The sequence below is a fragment of the Parasteatoda tepidariorum genome, chromosome 9 (genome assembly GCF_982258835.1).
Source record: "Parasteatoda tepidariorum strain Cologne lab strain chromosome 9, Ptep-v5.0, whole genome shotgun sequence".
Taxonomy (NCBI): domain Eukaryota; kingdom Metazoa; phylum Arthropoda; class Arachnida; order Araneae; family Theridiidae; genus Parasteatoda; species Parasteatoda tepidariorum.
In genome coordinates, this window is record NC_141763.1 from 7,777,982 (window position 1) to 7,795,339 (window position 17,358).

General features: G+C 30.4%; 1 protein-coding gene across 2 annotated transcripts; it reads right to left on the minus strand.

Moving 5' to 3' along the window:
- Positions 1 to 6,848: 6,848 nt before the first annotated feature.
- Positions 6,849 to 17,343, minus strand: LOC107437614 (uncharacterized). 2 transcript variants are annotated; one of them, XM_016049670.4, is made up of 4 exons: positions 17,207 to 17,343; positions 16,954 to 17,119; positions 11,572 to 11,638; positions 6,849 to 8,414 (listed from the first exon to the last, which is right to left on the minus strand). In XM_016049670.4, exons 2-4 carry the CDS (start codon positions 17,074 to 17,076, stop codon positions 8,326 to 8,328), a joined length of 279 nt encoding a protein of 92 aa, XP_015905156.1. In that variant the 5' UTR covers positions 17,077 to 17,119; positions 17,207 to 17,343; the 3' UTR covers positions 6,849 to 8,325. The 2 variants fall into 2 exon arrangements, with proteins under 2 accessions (XP_015905156.1, XP_087006897.1); XM_087150771.1 differs by having other exon boundaries at positions 16,954 to 17,089; positions 17,207 to 17,311.
- Positions 17,344 to 17,358: the final 15 nt, after the last annotated feature.

A 17,358-nucleotide genomic window follows, 5' to 3' on the forward strand; every position in this document is an offset into this window, starting at 1 on the left:
ATTTTGCCGAAGAAATTTTCAAATTTATTTACAAATAATCCCAATTTCTTCTCAAATTTCGATTTAAAAAAAAAATTTAGGAGAATACTTTATTAAGGAAAATTTACCATGTCCTCTTGCATCAAAAATTTCTCGTTTTGTTCTTTCCACCCCACCTCCCATTAATATCATATTAAAATCATGATATATTTGTATTTTTCAAGCGCACTCTAAAAACCGCGGTGTAATATCCCATTCGAATTTGATGTAGAACAACCCCAAAAAAGAGTGCAAAGAAAAAAATTGAAATTTATTTTTAATAATCTTGAAACGGCAATCTTGAAGTAAAGACGCAATGGAATACCTGCAAGTGACGTAGTGTGGGTATCTCGATGCTGATTGGTTGTTAAACGTGGCATTTGTTTATGTTAGTAACTGTACTTTCCATTCCATTTCGAGTTTGCCAGCTCTTCAAGCATCGATTTTCTTAGGTGACACATTCTATATTCATGCACAAAGATTCTTTGACAGTGATTTCAATTATTTCACTATATATTTCTTAACACAAAGACAGGCATGAAAAGTCATGTGGAACATAAACAAACTAATTATGTATCGAAGTTGCCAGGTATACAAAGCAAAAATTTTTCACGGTTATAATAAAAGACGCGGAAAAAAAAAGTTAAGTAAAAGACGTAGACAAGAAAGACTTACATTTAAACAAATTTGATGTGCGAAACGGCACTGTATTTAATTGACTTAACGTTAATTAACATTCTAACTTACGTGGAAGAAACTTAGGTCAACTTCAACACGCCATTTTGCTCATAAACGATCAGCTGGTGCTGACAACATTGGTTACATGTGTTGGTATTTGTGATCTTCCTCTTGAAGTGCAAGTATAAAATTATATTGAAAGCGTAATTGTGTCTTTATTTCAAGATGACACCAAATAGAACTTTCATGTCGAATGTTGACCCTAGCAGCAAAATTACTTGGGAACTCATTGGGCTCATATTTACCAATCTTGGCTCAAAACGGCTTTAAAGGGCCATTATTTTGCCGATTTAGAAATGTTCAAATTCTCCCGATATTTTACAGCCACTATTCAGCCGATGTTTACCCTATATAAAATTGTCAAATTTACCCAATATTTGATTTTCCTTATTTGCCCAATATCGGCCCTATACAAATTTGCTAGGTTCACCCGATATTTTAAAGCCGTTATAGTTAGCCTTCGATATGGAAGTATCAGACTCAAACGATGTTTTATAGCCGCTATTCAGCCAATATTAACCCTACATAAAATTGTCGGATTATTCCTATATTTTAAAGCCGTTACTCAGCCAATATGGACCATAGATAAAACTGTACGATTCACCCGGTATTTTAAAGCCATTATATAGTCAATGTGGGCCCTATATAGAATAGTTTGATTCGTGCAATATTTTTCAGCCGTTATTCAGCCAATACAGACCCTATATGAAATTGTCCAATTGAACCCGATATTTTATAGTCGTTACTCAACCAAAATAGACCATATATAGAATTGTATGATTCACTTGATATTTTAAAGACGTTATTCATCCCTATTTAAAATTGACCGATTAACCCAATATTTTTGCAGCCGTTAAATAAAACCTAAAATAATAAACTCCTTTCTCTAAAATCATACTTAGGTGTTTTCAAATCTCATGGGTGGATAACTCTAGTGCTACTTTAAAATATAGGGAGTAGCCGTCAGCACCAATCAATTAGCATATTTGAGGTCACCCTCTCGAACCTTAGTTGAGTCTTAGAACGTGAAGATACGATCATTAGAACAAAAGTTATTCAGGAAGGTTTTTTTTTTTTTAATATTTGGAGCACTGTACATTAATTCATTGGATATACGTGTATTGTAGTACATACGTTCATCGAAGATGCATGTATTGTATGTAAATACATTGTGTATATGTACAGGTATACATAAGACATACATAGATTGAATATATGTATATGCATACATAGTACATAAATGTAAAGTTCATATATACATTGTACATACAAACATTGAATATAAGGCTAATTTTAGTTTTTGCGCATTTCGCCATGTCTCTAGAATTTTTTAAGCAAATTTACAGATTTTTGCTCATATGTATAAAAATGGTTGATCCAAAGATGCACCTTGGACATCTTTGGATAAACAAATTGAATATGTATTAAATGAGAGTAATAATTCCATGCAAAAAGATAACTATTAGTAAAGATTTATTATTTTTTTAATAACAGTCGAAAACATATTGAATTGTTAGATTTACAATTTTTTTTTTTTTTACATCATTTCGAGAAATGTGATTTTAAATGGCAAAATTCAACATTTGAGCTGACGTATTCCTGAGAAATTTAATTTTCAAAAAAAGTTGTATTAAAAAACGGGGTTTTAGTGTCAGTTTTATATTGAAATATTTTTTAGCAGCAGCAGGAGGACACAATTTTGAGATTGACCCTAAATTCTATCTGTATAAATTTAAAAGCCCTAACTTCATTTTCCTCTTCCGAGGAAGTTAGAAAACAAAAATTTGAAACATGTGCTCGCTTAATGAGATGATTAGAAATACTAAAACAAGTTTCATTTCAAATACTCTCGATATCTCGAAAACCTTGTAATGACAAAAAAATTATTTACCTATTACAGGGGTGATTGTGAGTCCAAGTCAAAATTCCGGAAAATTCCCTGAGTTAAATAATAAATAAAAAAAACCAGTTTAAATTGAAAAATTAGGAAAAAATTGAAACAAGGTTTTTTTTTCTTCATTTTTCTCAATATTTCTTAGTTTACTTAAAATATATTTAAAATTTTACACATACCTATGCCATTTACACATACCTGGAGAAGTAATTAAAATTTACAAATATGTCTTTCTTTCTTGAGTTTATGATTATAACAACTATTTACCGATAAAAAATAAATATTAATCATGAATATAAGCTTATAAAGTATATCTCCGACTCTCCCTTACAAACAAATAAAATAAACTGTGTTTTTAAGTTCCACCTTTGAAAATTTGATTTCCGGAAACTTCTGTGATCAATGATTTTTTGAAACGTCTGGACCTTCGATCTCCGGAAACTTCCGGATCACTGTTTGCGAAAATTCCGGAAATCCGAATTTTTTCCGGAGCACAATCAGCCCTGCCTAATATTAATTTGAATTCCTATGTCGGAGAGTTTCTTCTCAAAACCTTGTTATGTCCAATTTGTTTCGAAAATTTTTCGGAAAAATCACAATGTAAGTTTATTGTAAACCAATTATTTTTCTACTTAATGCATCATTATTTTTTGTCTTACTTTTAAAAATAAAATTATTATTGTTGTATTTATAGTCAACTAACATTACATACATATTTCTTATTCCTAAGCTTCATGACTCCACTTTTTAGAGTAATATTTGAGAATATATTTTTTTACTTTTTAGAACATATTTAGTCCTGAACTTTTTATCTCGAAATTCCTTTAGAGACTTTGAGATATCGAGAGTATTTTGTAATTACCCCAATTAAAAGTTTGTTACGAAGATAGACCGTGTTTCTCATAAACTAAAGTGAGAAATTACAAAAGTTTCATTTCGATATGGTTTAATTCACCTATTAAAAGCAAAACCTCACTCACTTATTATTAACTCTTGCACCGCCCATGAAATTTAAAAGCTAAAGGTGAATAAAAAAACTAAACTATAGGGATAATTAGCCAAATCGATAGCAATGTTAATTGACCGCTTCCTTTGCCAATTTTTTTGAAGAAAAAAAAATGCAAAAAATCAACATATTTTTTGTTGTTAATAAATACAAGGAACTAAAACAAAACATAATACACAAGTTCTAAGTTGAAATTTTAATTTCTTTATGTGTAAAAGATATATAATTTACCATCAGTTTACTATCCCAAACTATTTCGGGCAAATGAAAAAAGTTAAATATTAGTCTTTGTATATGTTCACATTTTCATAATCTGAAAAATCATCTGCATTACTTTCACTTTCGCTAGCGAACGCCATTTTTTTCTTTTTTTTCTATGTAAATTCACCAAACATCGTACATTCAATTGTACAAAACACGTCCGCAGTCTCACAAATACCACAACTCCCAGACAAAAATTGGCAAACTTCCAATCACAGCTGTATATACAATTGTACAAAAAAAGTTTTAATTTCGATATTTTGTAGAATTGGGACAATTAACCCTGATGGTACAATTACAGTCATTATTTAAAAATCTTTATGTACTCAGAATCCCTCAAAACCACCAAAAAACATTTTCTTAAAATTGCTAAATATTAAGTTACTTAACGCTTACTTTCGTTTTCATCTGAAACGCGGAATCACGTGATTATTCACGAACTGACGTCACTCTTGTTCATCTGCCGTTCTTTTAAAATTGCTGGGCTGTGAAAGCCTTTATGTTTTTGGAATTATTGTTATTGTTGTTAATTTACGTCGCACTAGAGCTGCACAATGGGCTATTGGCGACGGTCTGGGAAACATCCCGAAGGATGATCCGAAGTCATGCCATCACAATTTTGATCCTCTGCGGAGGGGATGGCACCCCCACTTCGGTAGCCCGACGACCTGCGCGCGAAGTCGAGCACTTTATTGTAGAACAGTTTAACGAGGACCAGTACCGCACACCCTCGGTCCCTACGCAGACTGATCCAAGTGGTCACCCACCCGCACACTGACCTTAGCCAGTGATGCTTGACTTCGGTGATCTGCTGGGAACCGTGTCTTAACGATCAGACCACTTCGGGACCGGAATTTTTGTAATTAAATCCAACAATTTTAGATGTGAGAACAAAGATACATATAATAAATTGTGCCCTAATGTAGCTTAATATAACGTATTTTTATAATATTTTCTAATAATAACAGCATAAAATAATTTATACAGTACTCATTGAAAATTAGTTCATGGTTCTAAATATTAGAGATTTTTAGTTCAGTAAAAAAAAAATTGTTAAAGTGAGTTATGGATGCCTGATATAACTTAGTAAAATGATGCGTTATAAATAAAAAATAATTTTGTTCTTACATTTTTTTAACCATGTTAATCTAAGTTTTAAGGTATAATTCTAATTATTTTCATGTCAAGTGAAGAAAATATGTTAAATAAATTTTAGATTTTAAAAATGTAGGAAAGCTTGAGTTACTTATTTTTTTATTCTTGCAGGGAATTATTTTCAGCCTAGCAGTAGCCATTTAAAAAAGTTGTTATCACAGCAAAACTTTTAATTCATTCTTTATAAAAAAAAATAATTAAGTTAATGAAAAAGAAAGAAATTAATATATTCTAGTAGATTTTATTAACTTAATTTTAATTGCTTTAATACATGTTTATAAGAGTATTGAAATGAAGCACATGCATTTATTTAGATAAACAGGAATTAAATTTTATAGATACATATAAAAATAATTTTTCACCATAGCAAAATTCCTATTTACTCAAAGAATAAAAATGGGAAGAAATGATATTAACATTACAGTATATTTAATAAATAATAAAAAATATGGAATAGAATTTCTTTTCATTTAGCATAAGATTTTTTCTAACTTCTTTAGCGAAACAAAAACGCCTAGCTTAATGATATTTGCTGAAATTATGGGACTAACATTAATAGAAATTTTAAGTATGAGCACATAAACTGTGGCGATGATAATAGGCAGATATATTTCAATGGACTAGATTCGTGAAAGTGTTGAATTCGTTTTCGGCGATTCAAAGCTAAACCTGAAACTTTTTTTCACCAATATTAAGTAAATTTTTTTTCATTAAAAATGTATAATGCATTAGTTTTACTATTTAAGAATTCTGGGGCCGGGATAGCCTGGTTGGTAACAGCATATACGCGCTACTTTTAAATGTTTTTTTCCTTATGCTTTACGTTTATGCATTATTTTCTTAAATTATACATCTTATTCTTCTTATGTTTTACTTTTTCTTTACGCCTGAATTTTAATTACGAGGTACTTTTGCGCTTTATACTAAAGTCAGTGGCGCGACAGCCCATGGAGGGCCAAGGCCTACTGTGTCTATCTCAGTTTTCTTGACCTTGGGCTTTTGCTCTTTATACACGCGGCTTTTCGTTATATCTTACATTTACTTTGTCGTATTTTTACTGTTGCTGTACACCTTTACTTTAGTCTTTGGAATATTTTACGCGTTTTCTTTTCATACGTGTTACTTCTGCATTTAAGCGTTACTTTTCTTTATGGGCACTGGGCCCATGTCCAAGAGTTCGATCCCAGGCAGGCCGAAGACTCCCCGTGTAGTAAATGGTGACTGGTGCATGTTAAATCTGTCGAGTCGTAAAGTCCTCCATGTTCCCATAACAAATCAATATTTCTGGGGGTACTGATCCAGGAGTTTCCTTGTCTTCTGGATTGGTTCAAAATTACGAGGCTGCGGAGTTGAACATTAGTAGTCATAAACCTAAAATTGGGTCGGCTGTTCAACGACGAATATAATATAATATAATATTTAAGAATTCTTCTTTGCAAGTAGCAGCAAATAGCTTGCAGAAATAAAAGTTAATAATAACCATGTATGGTAAATACTATATTGCAGAAAGAGAAATTAAAATTTAAAAGTAAAGATAATTTTCTAACTATAGCGAAATTCCTATTTACTCAAAGAACAATATTGAGAACAGATATGAGCATAAATGTGTATTTAAATATTTAATACGTAGTAAAAAAAAGAAATTAACTGCATTAGTAAATATTTACTAGCTATCTAGAAGTGATCAAAATTTTGAAGGACGATACATTTAATTTGTCATTCAGCACTACAATGTGTCCTATCAGCTTATAATTATAAGTAACACATCATGCATAATAATTATTTAACAAGACATTTATTACAAGACATAAGCAATAGAAAAATTTCACAAAACTGTTTTTAACTACATAATTAAATTTCATTAAATGATTTCATAAGACTAATATTCATATAATCTTTAGATCATTCTTAAAAACACACACAGTTTAATGCATATATATAGATCAAACTATTTTTCTTCGATAAATTGGAAAATTCGAATTAAATTTAATCTAAAACAGGGAATTGTATGAATACAATTTGCATTGAATCATTCAATGAAAAATTGAATAACAGTCACTGCAAGTGCCAGTCTCACAGACAGGATGAAACATTTTGATATTTAAAATACACGCGTCTCAGACTGAAAGATGGCCAGTCTTTTAATACCCACCAGGGTTGGTAAGTTTTCGATTGCACCGCATAAAAACCTCTTTTGTGAAAAAGCGAATTGAATTTTGCGCGTAGTAATAATTATGCATAAAAAAAATTTTCTAAGAAAAAAGAAAACTTGTAGCAATAATAACTGATTAACACCTCCTGAGTTTGAGATGGTATAGAAATAATGATAAATTAATGTCTGGTCCACGAGATCTTGCGCAAATATAGTTCGTTCACCAGGAGTTGGCACTTGGCTCCACCTCCTCAGGCAAAGAGTTCATTTCAGCCCAGGAGAAAGACGAGAAACGTCTCCGCGCTTAAAATTGAGAAAACCCTTAATGTGCACCAAACGCAAACAGTGAATTCCTTTTCAGTCACTTACTTCGCTTTATCATCTGCTATTATACCTTTCGTTACTCTAGCTAATTAAATAAATTGCTGCGAAATGTCTCAAAAAGGACAAACTATTCACTTAAAAGAGAGAAATATAAAATTTATGAAATATTTAATGTTAAAAAATGGACATGAAGATTGCGAAATAAGTATTTTTGCCATACGGATACCACGTGATGAAGGCGGGGCCAAGTGCCAACTCCTGGTGAACGAGTTACAACGCAATTTAAATTTTAGATTAGGGAATCAAGAGAAAATTTTGACGGAATACAAATTGACTTGAGAATATTCGCGAATCAACGGTATTCAGATTCGCGGAATTCCGCGAATTAACTGAAAAATCACATGCCTGAGGGCATTATTTACTTATTTAAAAAAAATTCAAGAAGAGTTTATTTAATTGAAGCTCCACTTTTATTTAAAAAGCAATGAACGGATATGCCATTTTAAATTTGTTCGGGAGATAAAGAAAAAAACATTCTAAAATAGTCTAGATTGAAATAAATGCAAACAATCATACAGCTTAAGAGAATTTTAATCGAAAGTGTTTCCTATTGAAGGTGTGAATAGACTTTTATAAGAATATATGTACACAATTATAAGAAAACAATAACACAAGCCCAGTAACTTCAATCTAACACTCACATCCGATAACCAAATGAGGAAGTTACTGGTCACTGTCCGACTCAAATGACCAATGAAAATCGGTCTCCTTTCGTTGTCATTTATCTGTTTCTTCGACGCCAGCTTGTATCATCAAGTCTCCAATATTTTTTTCCAAATCGTCGATTCGGTGGCCCATGTCATCAAGTGTTAATATTGAGGAAAAAAATCACTAAGCTATTATTTTATAAAATGATCACAAGTTATTTTCAGACACACACGAAAAAAATAATTGAAAATGCTATTGTAACAATAATGCAGAGTCATACTATTTATTTCTTTGACCTACAGTCCACACTTCCTGAACACATTATCAGTGGCGTAGTTTTGGGGAGGGTCTGGGGGACAAAACCCCCTCCGTTATTAAACATTAATTGATTTTTATATAAACATTTGTGTTTTAAGCACTAAATTTTTGCAGACAATTAAATACTTTTACATATTAGAATTCATTCAAAAATAATAAAACAAAACACATTTTTTCTAAACAATTTTTCCCCTTTTCGAAATAATGTATATATATATATATATATATGTAGTGCTCCTCCTCATGAACTGGAATTAAGAGATGCAACATTAAAAGTTTGATGAACTCCCGTTATCGGCCCCTTCTCTGCTTGGGACGGAAAGCCGGCAGGATTTCTCTCTGCCCGGAACCCAATGGAATGGCAAGTGAATTTAAAGAATATTAAAATATGACTGCAAATCCTAGAAAATGCAATATAATGATGAATGAAAAGCCACGGCTAAAGAGTTTACGAGGAAAATAGAGGAGGAGCACTACATTGTGTGTGTGTGTATATATATATATATATATATATATATATATATATATATATATATATATATATATATATATATATATATATATATATATATATATATAGCACAATAAAGATAAAAAGAAATGAGAAAAACAGAGAAAATTATTAAGTTTTTATTAACTGTGCATAAGCTGCAAGTATATAGAACTCGTAAAATAAGTTTAAATATTGAGAAAACATGGAAAATAATAAAAATTAATGAAAAGAAAAGAAAAATTATTAAAATATTATTTTTAAAAATCATAAATTTTTTTTTTTATGTATCTTAAAAAAAATAATAATAATTAAAAAAATACTTATTAAAATTCGGGAAAACAAAATAAAGAAAAACAGGTATAATCTCATCATCATTTCATATTCGCAAAAAGAGTGCTTTCTAGTATTGTATCAATATAGCCAAAGCAAAATATATCAATACAATTGTGTGAGGAGCACTTAAAAAAAATTTTTGTTGGGGGAGGGATATAATTGTGTGCGTTGATGATGAGATTATATCTTTTTTTTTTTCCAGAATTTTAATAAGTATTTTTTTATTATTATTATTTTTCTTAAAGATACATAAATTTTTTTTCTCCTCTTTTCATTAATCCTTATTATTTTCCATGCTTTCACAATATTTAAACTTATTTTATGAGTTCCATATACTTGCAGCTTATGCACAGTTAAAAGAACTTATTAATTTTCTTCGTTTTTCTCTCATTTTTCTACCCTTTATGTCTTTATTGAGCTATATATATATGCATATAACAAAAGGAGATAATCGCGTTAACCCCCTCAAACATACATTAAAACTACGCCACTGTTCCTTCTATTACATTTTTTAGAACAAATTCCAAAATTTTAAAAATCCCAGATAGCACTGTTACCACATTGCAACAAAAATGCGACTGTCAAGGAAACTCGATGTGTGAAGTCACCGATGTCGATGTGTGGGTCTCTAAAAAGGTGACGATGTCCGCTTTGGGTGAAGCCACATTTTGACTTCACCCAGACATCAAAATCAGACCACATTGAGACATTTAACTGTCACGGTGAAGATGTGATATATTGACGTCTGAACTTAGTTACACGGACACCCTGTTCAGGTGAAAATGTCACATTTTCGTTAACCCTGTATAGACGTGAATTTGTCACAACTTCGTCACGCTGAGACCCTGTTGAGACGTAATTATGTCACACCGTGACTGTGTTCAGACATCAAGATGTCATGTCTTTGTCAAACGGAGAAGTGACTGTGACTAGTAAATGTCTCATTTTGACCTCTGGGCGACGTCACCAAAGACGGGCGTAGTATAGTTCGGTCACCAGGAGTTGGTATTTGCTCTCACCTCCTTGGGCGCAGAGTTCATTTCAGTGCGGGAGTAAGAGAAGAAACATCTCCGCGCTTGAAATTGAGACAACCCTTAATGCAAGCCAAACACAAATAGTGACTTCTTTTTCAGTCACTTACTTCGCTTTATCATTTGCTATTATACCTTTTGTTTCTCTAGCTAATTAAATATATTTTAAATTTAAAAACTGCTGTCTTAACAGCAAAATCTCTCAAAAAGGGCAAAATATTCACTCAAAAGAGAGAATTATCATGAAATTTATTAAATGTTAAACAAATGCAGATGAAGTTCGCAAAATAAATATTCTTGCCATGCGATCGCCAAATAGCAACCTTCTCCCAAAAATAGAGAAATAGGATTGTCGCATACCACGTGATGAAGGGGGAGTCAAGGGCCAACTCTTGGTGAACAAGCCTAGACCCACTCGTCGACGTCACCGATGTCACATGTGCCTATACGATCGAGTGTTTGTGACTGTGGAATTTTCTTTATTGCAATCTGGAAGCGGAGGTATGCGGGCTTATATTTTTCATATATATATATACGTATATATTATTTCATATATATAATAGCTCTGTTATTTAAAATATATCAATTGAAATTATTATAAATGTAAATAATATTAGTAATCTTCGACTGATCGGTCTTATTTTATTATTAGACCAAACCGAATATTCGGCTTTTGAGCCGAATACTCGTTGCATATCTAATTCTTCAATTGCATTTTTAAGGCATTTTACACCAACTTGAACGCTTTTTAAGATTTAAAATAAAGAGAGCTTAAATTTAATAATTTAATTTTTTAATTTTAATTGTTGAAACACATATACATGCCGAAAGTATACTAACTAGCTTACTGAACATCAATAAACAATAATCTAGAATACAAGAAAAAAACTTTAAAAAAAAAACTCATAATTTTTAACAAGAACTTTGTACATATTTATAAATTATTAGACCAAACAAGATTATAAATTATTAGACAAGACAAACAGCCTGTTATTAGACCAAACCAAATATTCATTGCAAACCTAATTTTTTCAATTGCATTTTTAAGGCATTTTGCGCCTACTTGCCTAAATATTAGATCAACTATAATTATAAAACTATTATTATAAAACTATTATTATTAAAATAAAAAAAGGATATTCCTAGCTAATATCTGATCAGACATGATTTGAAATTTATCTTGCATCTGCTGAAGAAGACTCTGAACCTGAAATAAAAAGCAAACAAAAATTAAATAATTTAAAACTACGAAACAATTGTTTAATATTTAATGATTAATATATTCAAGATTTAGTTTCTTCATTTAGGTATAAAGGTGCACTACCTTTTTAACTGAAAGGCCACTTGGGTTTCGGGTTCACTAACAATGGGTCGTACGCTTAGTCACGTTGGCGGTAAATATAATAATTTTTATTTAAACATTAGTGCTCTGAGTGTACATTTTTTATAATTAGTATAGTTACATTTTTTTAAGTAATCATTTTTCGACTTGCTTCATGCTTTTACTTTTTTATTGCTTTTTGCCGATTTCATTGTAAATTCAAGTGACGTTTCAATCGCTTTTATTGTTGTTTTTTTTGCAACTTAAATTTAGTTTTTGATTACATTACATTACATGACTTACATTAGATTTATTTTACATTATTATTATTTTATCATCTTACATTTACGAAATTTATTTTTGCAACTTACTAATTGTAAATGTTTTACTTTTATTTAAGGATTCATTTTTTTTTGTTGTAGTTTTTAATACATATTAGAATAACCATACATGCCAAAATCCTAACATCACCAGTCCTATCAAATGGTTTTTTAACAAAAATATGTTGTTTGTCAAGGAGTTGAAATATTTCCCATACATTGAATATAATCTAGTATATTTTTTATATTCAATTCTATAACTAATTTCTTTGCTACTTAAAAGATAATAAAAATTTCAAAATAAAAAATAATTATAATTGAAATTTAAAAATTACAGAATGCCTCACTTGAACTTTGCGCTCATACAATATTTAATTAAAGAATTGAACAAACTAAGAATTCTCTATCAAATATTGTTGATTTTGTTACTTTAAACCAATTAGTGAAAGAGTTAGCCAAAAATTTATGATGCACAAATATCAAAAAATATTTCTAGAAAATGCACAGAAATCAAAACATTAAAACACAGTTTATGAATTATTTTAATACTTCATCAGGTTGAACCAATGAACTACTAAATGAATGGTGGTCCGTTGAACCATTGGACTTCAAATTAATAGTTCCTAGACCAATAAAATTTCAGTCCAACCACCATAAAATAATTTTCAGTGATCCTCAAAACTAGCAATTGTTGTAAAGGGATGGTATGCTATTTTAGTTTTATAACATGATTTCTAGAACTGAAAATATTCATCTGCCATGGGAAAAGTCAACAAGAAAAGTAACAACTTAAATTAAATAATCAACCACTCTCTTTTTCCCACTAATAAATTGTTCAATGATAAAAGTACATCAATGCTGAAAAAGACTCTCGAAAACATAATTATCATTAAGATAATTACGTTTTCAAAATTATGATCTTTCAGAATCCATCAATTTGTGGAAGAAAGATTCATGTGAAAAAAGAGTTTTATAACAATTCACAGTTGTAATGTATACATTAAATGTATTTTGCCTCCTTAAATATTTTTAAATAAAGCTCTTTATGTTGAACTGAATTTTGTTGCATATGGTTATATTGTTGAATTCACTTTTTATAACCATACATAATTTCCAATAAAAAAAAATTTTTTTTTTAAAGATACATAATTTAATCCAAGGAAAAAAATTTAAAAAAGTTTGCCAAAAGCAGTGATTAAGTTATTTAAGTCTACCGGCCACTGGCTACTATCTAAAAATTTAAATTTTCAGGTCTAATGGTTTGGTTACTTGTTTTGGTTAGAAAATAGAATATTCACTTAAAATCATGAACAGTATAGGGGTCTGTCTAGGTTTTTCCAAGAGGTACCTATTTTGTGAAAATTTAGTAATAATTTGTTAAAATTAAAAATTACATTAAAAAATCAACACAAAAATATGGTAAAAATACGGATTTATCGTTTCTTACGACACACAAAAATAAAATACCATTTTTCCTAAAGTTGAATTCGTGAAGATACCGCTAAACAGTAGTAAACTTGGCTTGGACAGACCCCTGCAGTACATTTCTTTTTGTTATTTTTTATTTTAAAAAAAGGCACGTAAATAGACCAGTGAATATGCATAGAGACTAGTAATATTTTCTAATGCCCGGTAGCTGGGTGGTAGAGCGCTACGCTCTCTTGTGCCCCAGGTCCTGGGTTTGATCCTCAGGCCGGGCAAGGCTGACTCAGACTTTCATCTCTTCAGAGGGTTGATAAAATGAGTACAAAGCATGCAAGGGTAAGACTTGGTTTCCGTGCTCAGTTGATCGCCAAACAGGAACACCTGCTTCAGCACCCTGGGGTGCTGAAAGAAAATTGAGATGGACACAATAGGCCTTTGCTCCCTATGAGCAGTCACGACACTGATTCTAGTTTAGTTGCATTTTCTAGTCATTGGTTCATTAGACCACCAACTAAATTTTTCCACCCTTGTATGAGAAATTTTCTGCAAGCCATCTTTCACTTTAGAAGATAAATTTTCATCTTCAAAATTCGCATTATGGAGCCTATAACTTAAAAATTTATGGTAGAATTGGATTTGCAATGTATCTTGTAACTTTAACTGAATATAACTCATATACTTATAATTTCTATTAGGGTGACCTGGGGTAATTATTGATCAAAAAATGCAAACATCTATTTTGTGAAAAAACTATTCAAGATAGAATTTTAATATTTACTGGAAGTTTGAAGCTATATGAGATGAGTCCTATTCTACCTTCTTTTGTTTGAAAATCTAATTAGAATTTAAAAGATCTTAAATTTTTAGCAATCAGGAATTACCCCTTCTCTTGATCATTTCCAGGGTAATTCTTGATCATTTCTGGGGTAATTACTGATCACAAGTTTTTATAGTAAATGGGCTATTTAAAAATAATTATACAATGGTAATTAACAAATAAGACATTAAGATCAAACAAATAAACCAAAAAGATATGTTTAAGCTGCTAATAAAACGTTTTATTTAAAAGCAGGAATAAAGATTAACTCTTCAGCTCTGGCAGCAGCTCTCACACTGAAATTTTCATTTTCAATCATTAAAAGAAATTCATTATTTTTGCTTTCTAGAAGCTTAGTATCCTTTTCAAGCTTATAATTTCTCACCATATTTATATTAGGTTAATTTATCAACTTAAAAATTATTCTAACAATGTACACACATAAAATTAAGATAGAAGCAAGGTAAGACAAACTAGAAATGGTGCATATCAGAGCACATTTGTCTTGTATACAGTTAAAAACAAATTTTGTGATTATAGTTAAAATATATTTTATAGTTGTTCCACTTAATAAATATGAACTGTTATTTACGAAAAGAAAATTAACTATTTATTAGCTATTTTTTAAACTATTTATAAGAAGAAATGACAATGATCAGGAATTACCCCAGTGATCAATAATTACCCCATCTGTAGGGGGCAACATTTGATAGAGTTTCCTATAATCGATTATAATGTTTACAGTAGATGTGAAACAATTAAACAAAAGCTTAGTACACTATTTTTATATCAAAGAAAAAGAAAGTAACTCAAAATATTTACTATTAAGTGAAGGAGGGGGATCTTTGCAGAAATGTGCACATTTTGAAACCCATCTTTGAAATGGAAAATACAGAGAGCAGTATAAAAGATACTTATTTTGTTAGATTAAACAAAAAACTATTATTAACTAAATGTAGTTATACTTTAGTAAAGTGTACAAGCATTCTTGTCCATGTCTCAAATTTTAAAAAAAATAATTTTTTTAAAATAAAACTTAGGTCATCATTATTTACCCCAGAAACAGAGTGATTGTGAATTACCCCGGGTCACCCTATGATTTCTTTCTATTTGAAAATCTGACTAAGTCCTTTTCCCTTATTTCTTCAAAAATATAATTGCTAAAATTACAGAGGCATCCAATTTTAAACAAAATTTTTTAGTTATACCATTAATTTACTACTTTATAAGGAAATATATATACTCTGTGGCAGAATCACAGTGACATTTTCGCAGAACGTTACAGAGTTCTTGCAGAATGATTTTTCTCTTGAAAAGTAATAATGATTACTTTTCTTTAGAAATTTACACATAATATTTGAATCATGCATTTAGGTAATCACTTTTCAATGCGCTCAATTTACGGCGATAGTATCGTAAATCGATGTATTGTTTCCGATTGTATTTTCGGCAGTTATTGATATTAATTATCATGTAGATTTAAAATATTCAGATATATTTCAAACAATATGGAAAAATTCGAATCGTGCATTTGAGTACATACTTTTTAAGGCAATGAACGCATTTTTATCAGTTATGGCAATTGATTTCACCATAGTTTTTAAATCGGATATTTTTTATACATTATTATTTATTACAACAACCTAATCTTGAAACGAAACACGCATTTGAGGAGTCGAGAGTTCTATCATTTTTTCGGCAATGACTACTACTAAGTATTTCATAACTTTTAATTATATTTTTTATACTGATAATTATTTACAAAATGCAAAGGAGGAAATAATTTTTGTGGGGGATATTTCCACATCGTGCTCTGTCGTGCCAACTACAACTGCCAAGGTGAAAAATAGATTTTAAACTTGAATTTTTTTAAAAAAAACATGTGGATGCTTGCCTGGGGGTGGCTACGAGTAATATCTTTCAAGTTGGTCCCTTTCTATGATGTTTTTTTTAGTTTCTCGTGGGGCCCGCAAGTTTTCAATACTTGGCGATTATTCTGCCACAGATCACGATATGGAAATCTCACCTTTCTGTGTCCCCCCCCCCCCAACAAATTGCAAGAATATCACCCATAATATTAGAATAAAAAATTATTACATCTTTAATTTTAAAAAATTTAGTTTTTTTTGTATACAGAGCGCTTTTGTTATTTCAAATTTGTAACATATATGTTTGTTATTATTAAAAGTATCTTGCAGAAAGATATTAGAGATAGAGAGTTTTGTCGCAGATAGCTGGAAAAAATTCTGCCACAGGGGCACACATTTGCTTTCAATATTATATGATCAGGGGTCTATCTAGGTTTTTCTGAGAGGTACCTATTATGTGAAAATATAGATATAATTTGTGAAAATGTAGGCATAATTTGTGAAAATATCCCCAAAATTAATTATTATATTAAAAAATCAACACAAAAATATGGTAAAAATATGGATTTTTAGTTTCTTAAGGAAAACAAAAATAAAATTTCAAGAAAAAGTATTTTGTAAAACTACAGATTTTCCTAAAGTTGAATTTGTTAAGGTACCGCTAAACGGTAGTCAATTTGGCCTAGACAGACCCCTGATTGATGTCCTAATAAAATCTTTTTATCGTGAAAAGAACAGGAATTTTTAATAGTAAAAACATTAGAGACTTACATATTGGGTTAAGTCATGAATACTTTTAGGATCAGGCAAGGGTTCTCCACTAGCACTCCTATTCAATTCGGTTTTCATTTCTTGAGAAGACTTTTGAGTAGATGCCTGATTTTGATCCGCCATAACTGCAAACCTACCACACCAACAAATATAAATGTTCAGAAAACTGCAAAGCAATGAATCAGAAGAAAGTATTAGCTGAATTTAAAAAAAATAGATTGGAAATAGAAAATATTACGAAAAAAACACTAACTTTTCACAGTAAATCTTATTCTTTTTGTTTACAATTGCATATCGATATAATTCGATTAACTTTCGAAATCGTATATATCAATCCGTGTTCATATAATCGCATCCAAACCATTACTAATCCTGGGCGCCTCCCTAGCCGAGAGAAGCGTGGAG

What these genes read in the sequence shown, in the direction of transcription:
- LOC107437614 (XM_016049670.4), bottom strand. Translation starts at nt 17,076, where the DNA reads ATGGCGGATCAAAATCAGGCATCTACTCAAAAGTCTTCTCAAGAAATG. An exon ending in TTCATGACTTAACCCAATAT is followed by an intron (nt 11,639 to 16,953) that starts GTAAGTCTCTAA and finishes TTTTTATTTCAG; the next exon opens with GTTCAGAGTCTTCTTCAGCA. An exon ending in TGATCAGATATTAGCTAGGA is followed by an intron (nt 8,415 to 11,571) that starts ATATCCTTTTTT and finishes CAATATTAACAC; the next exon opens with TTGATGACATGGGCCACCGA.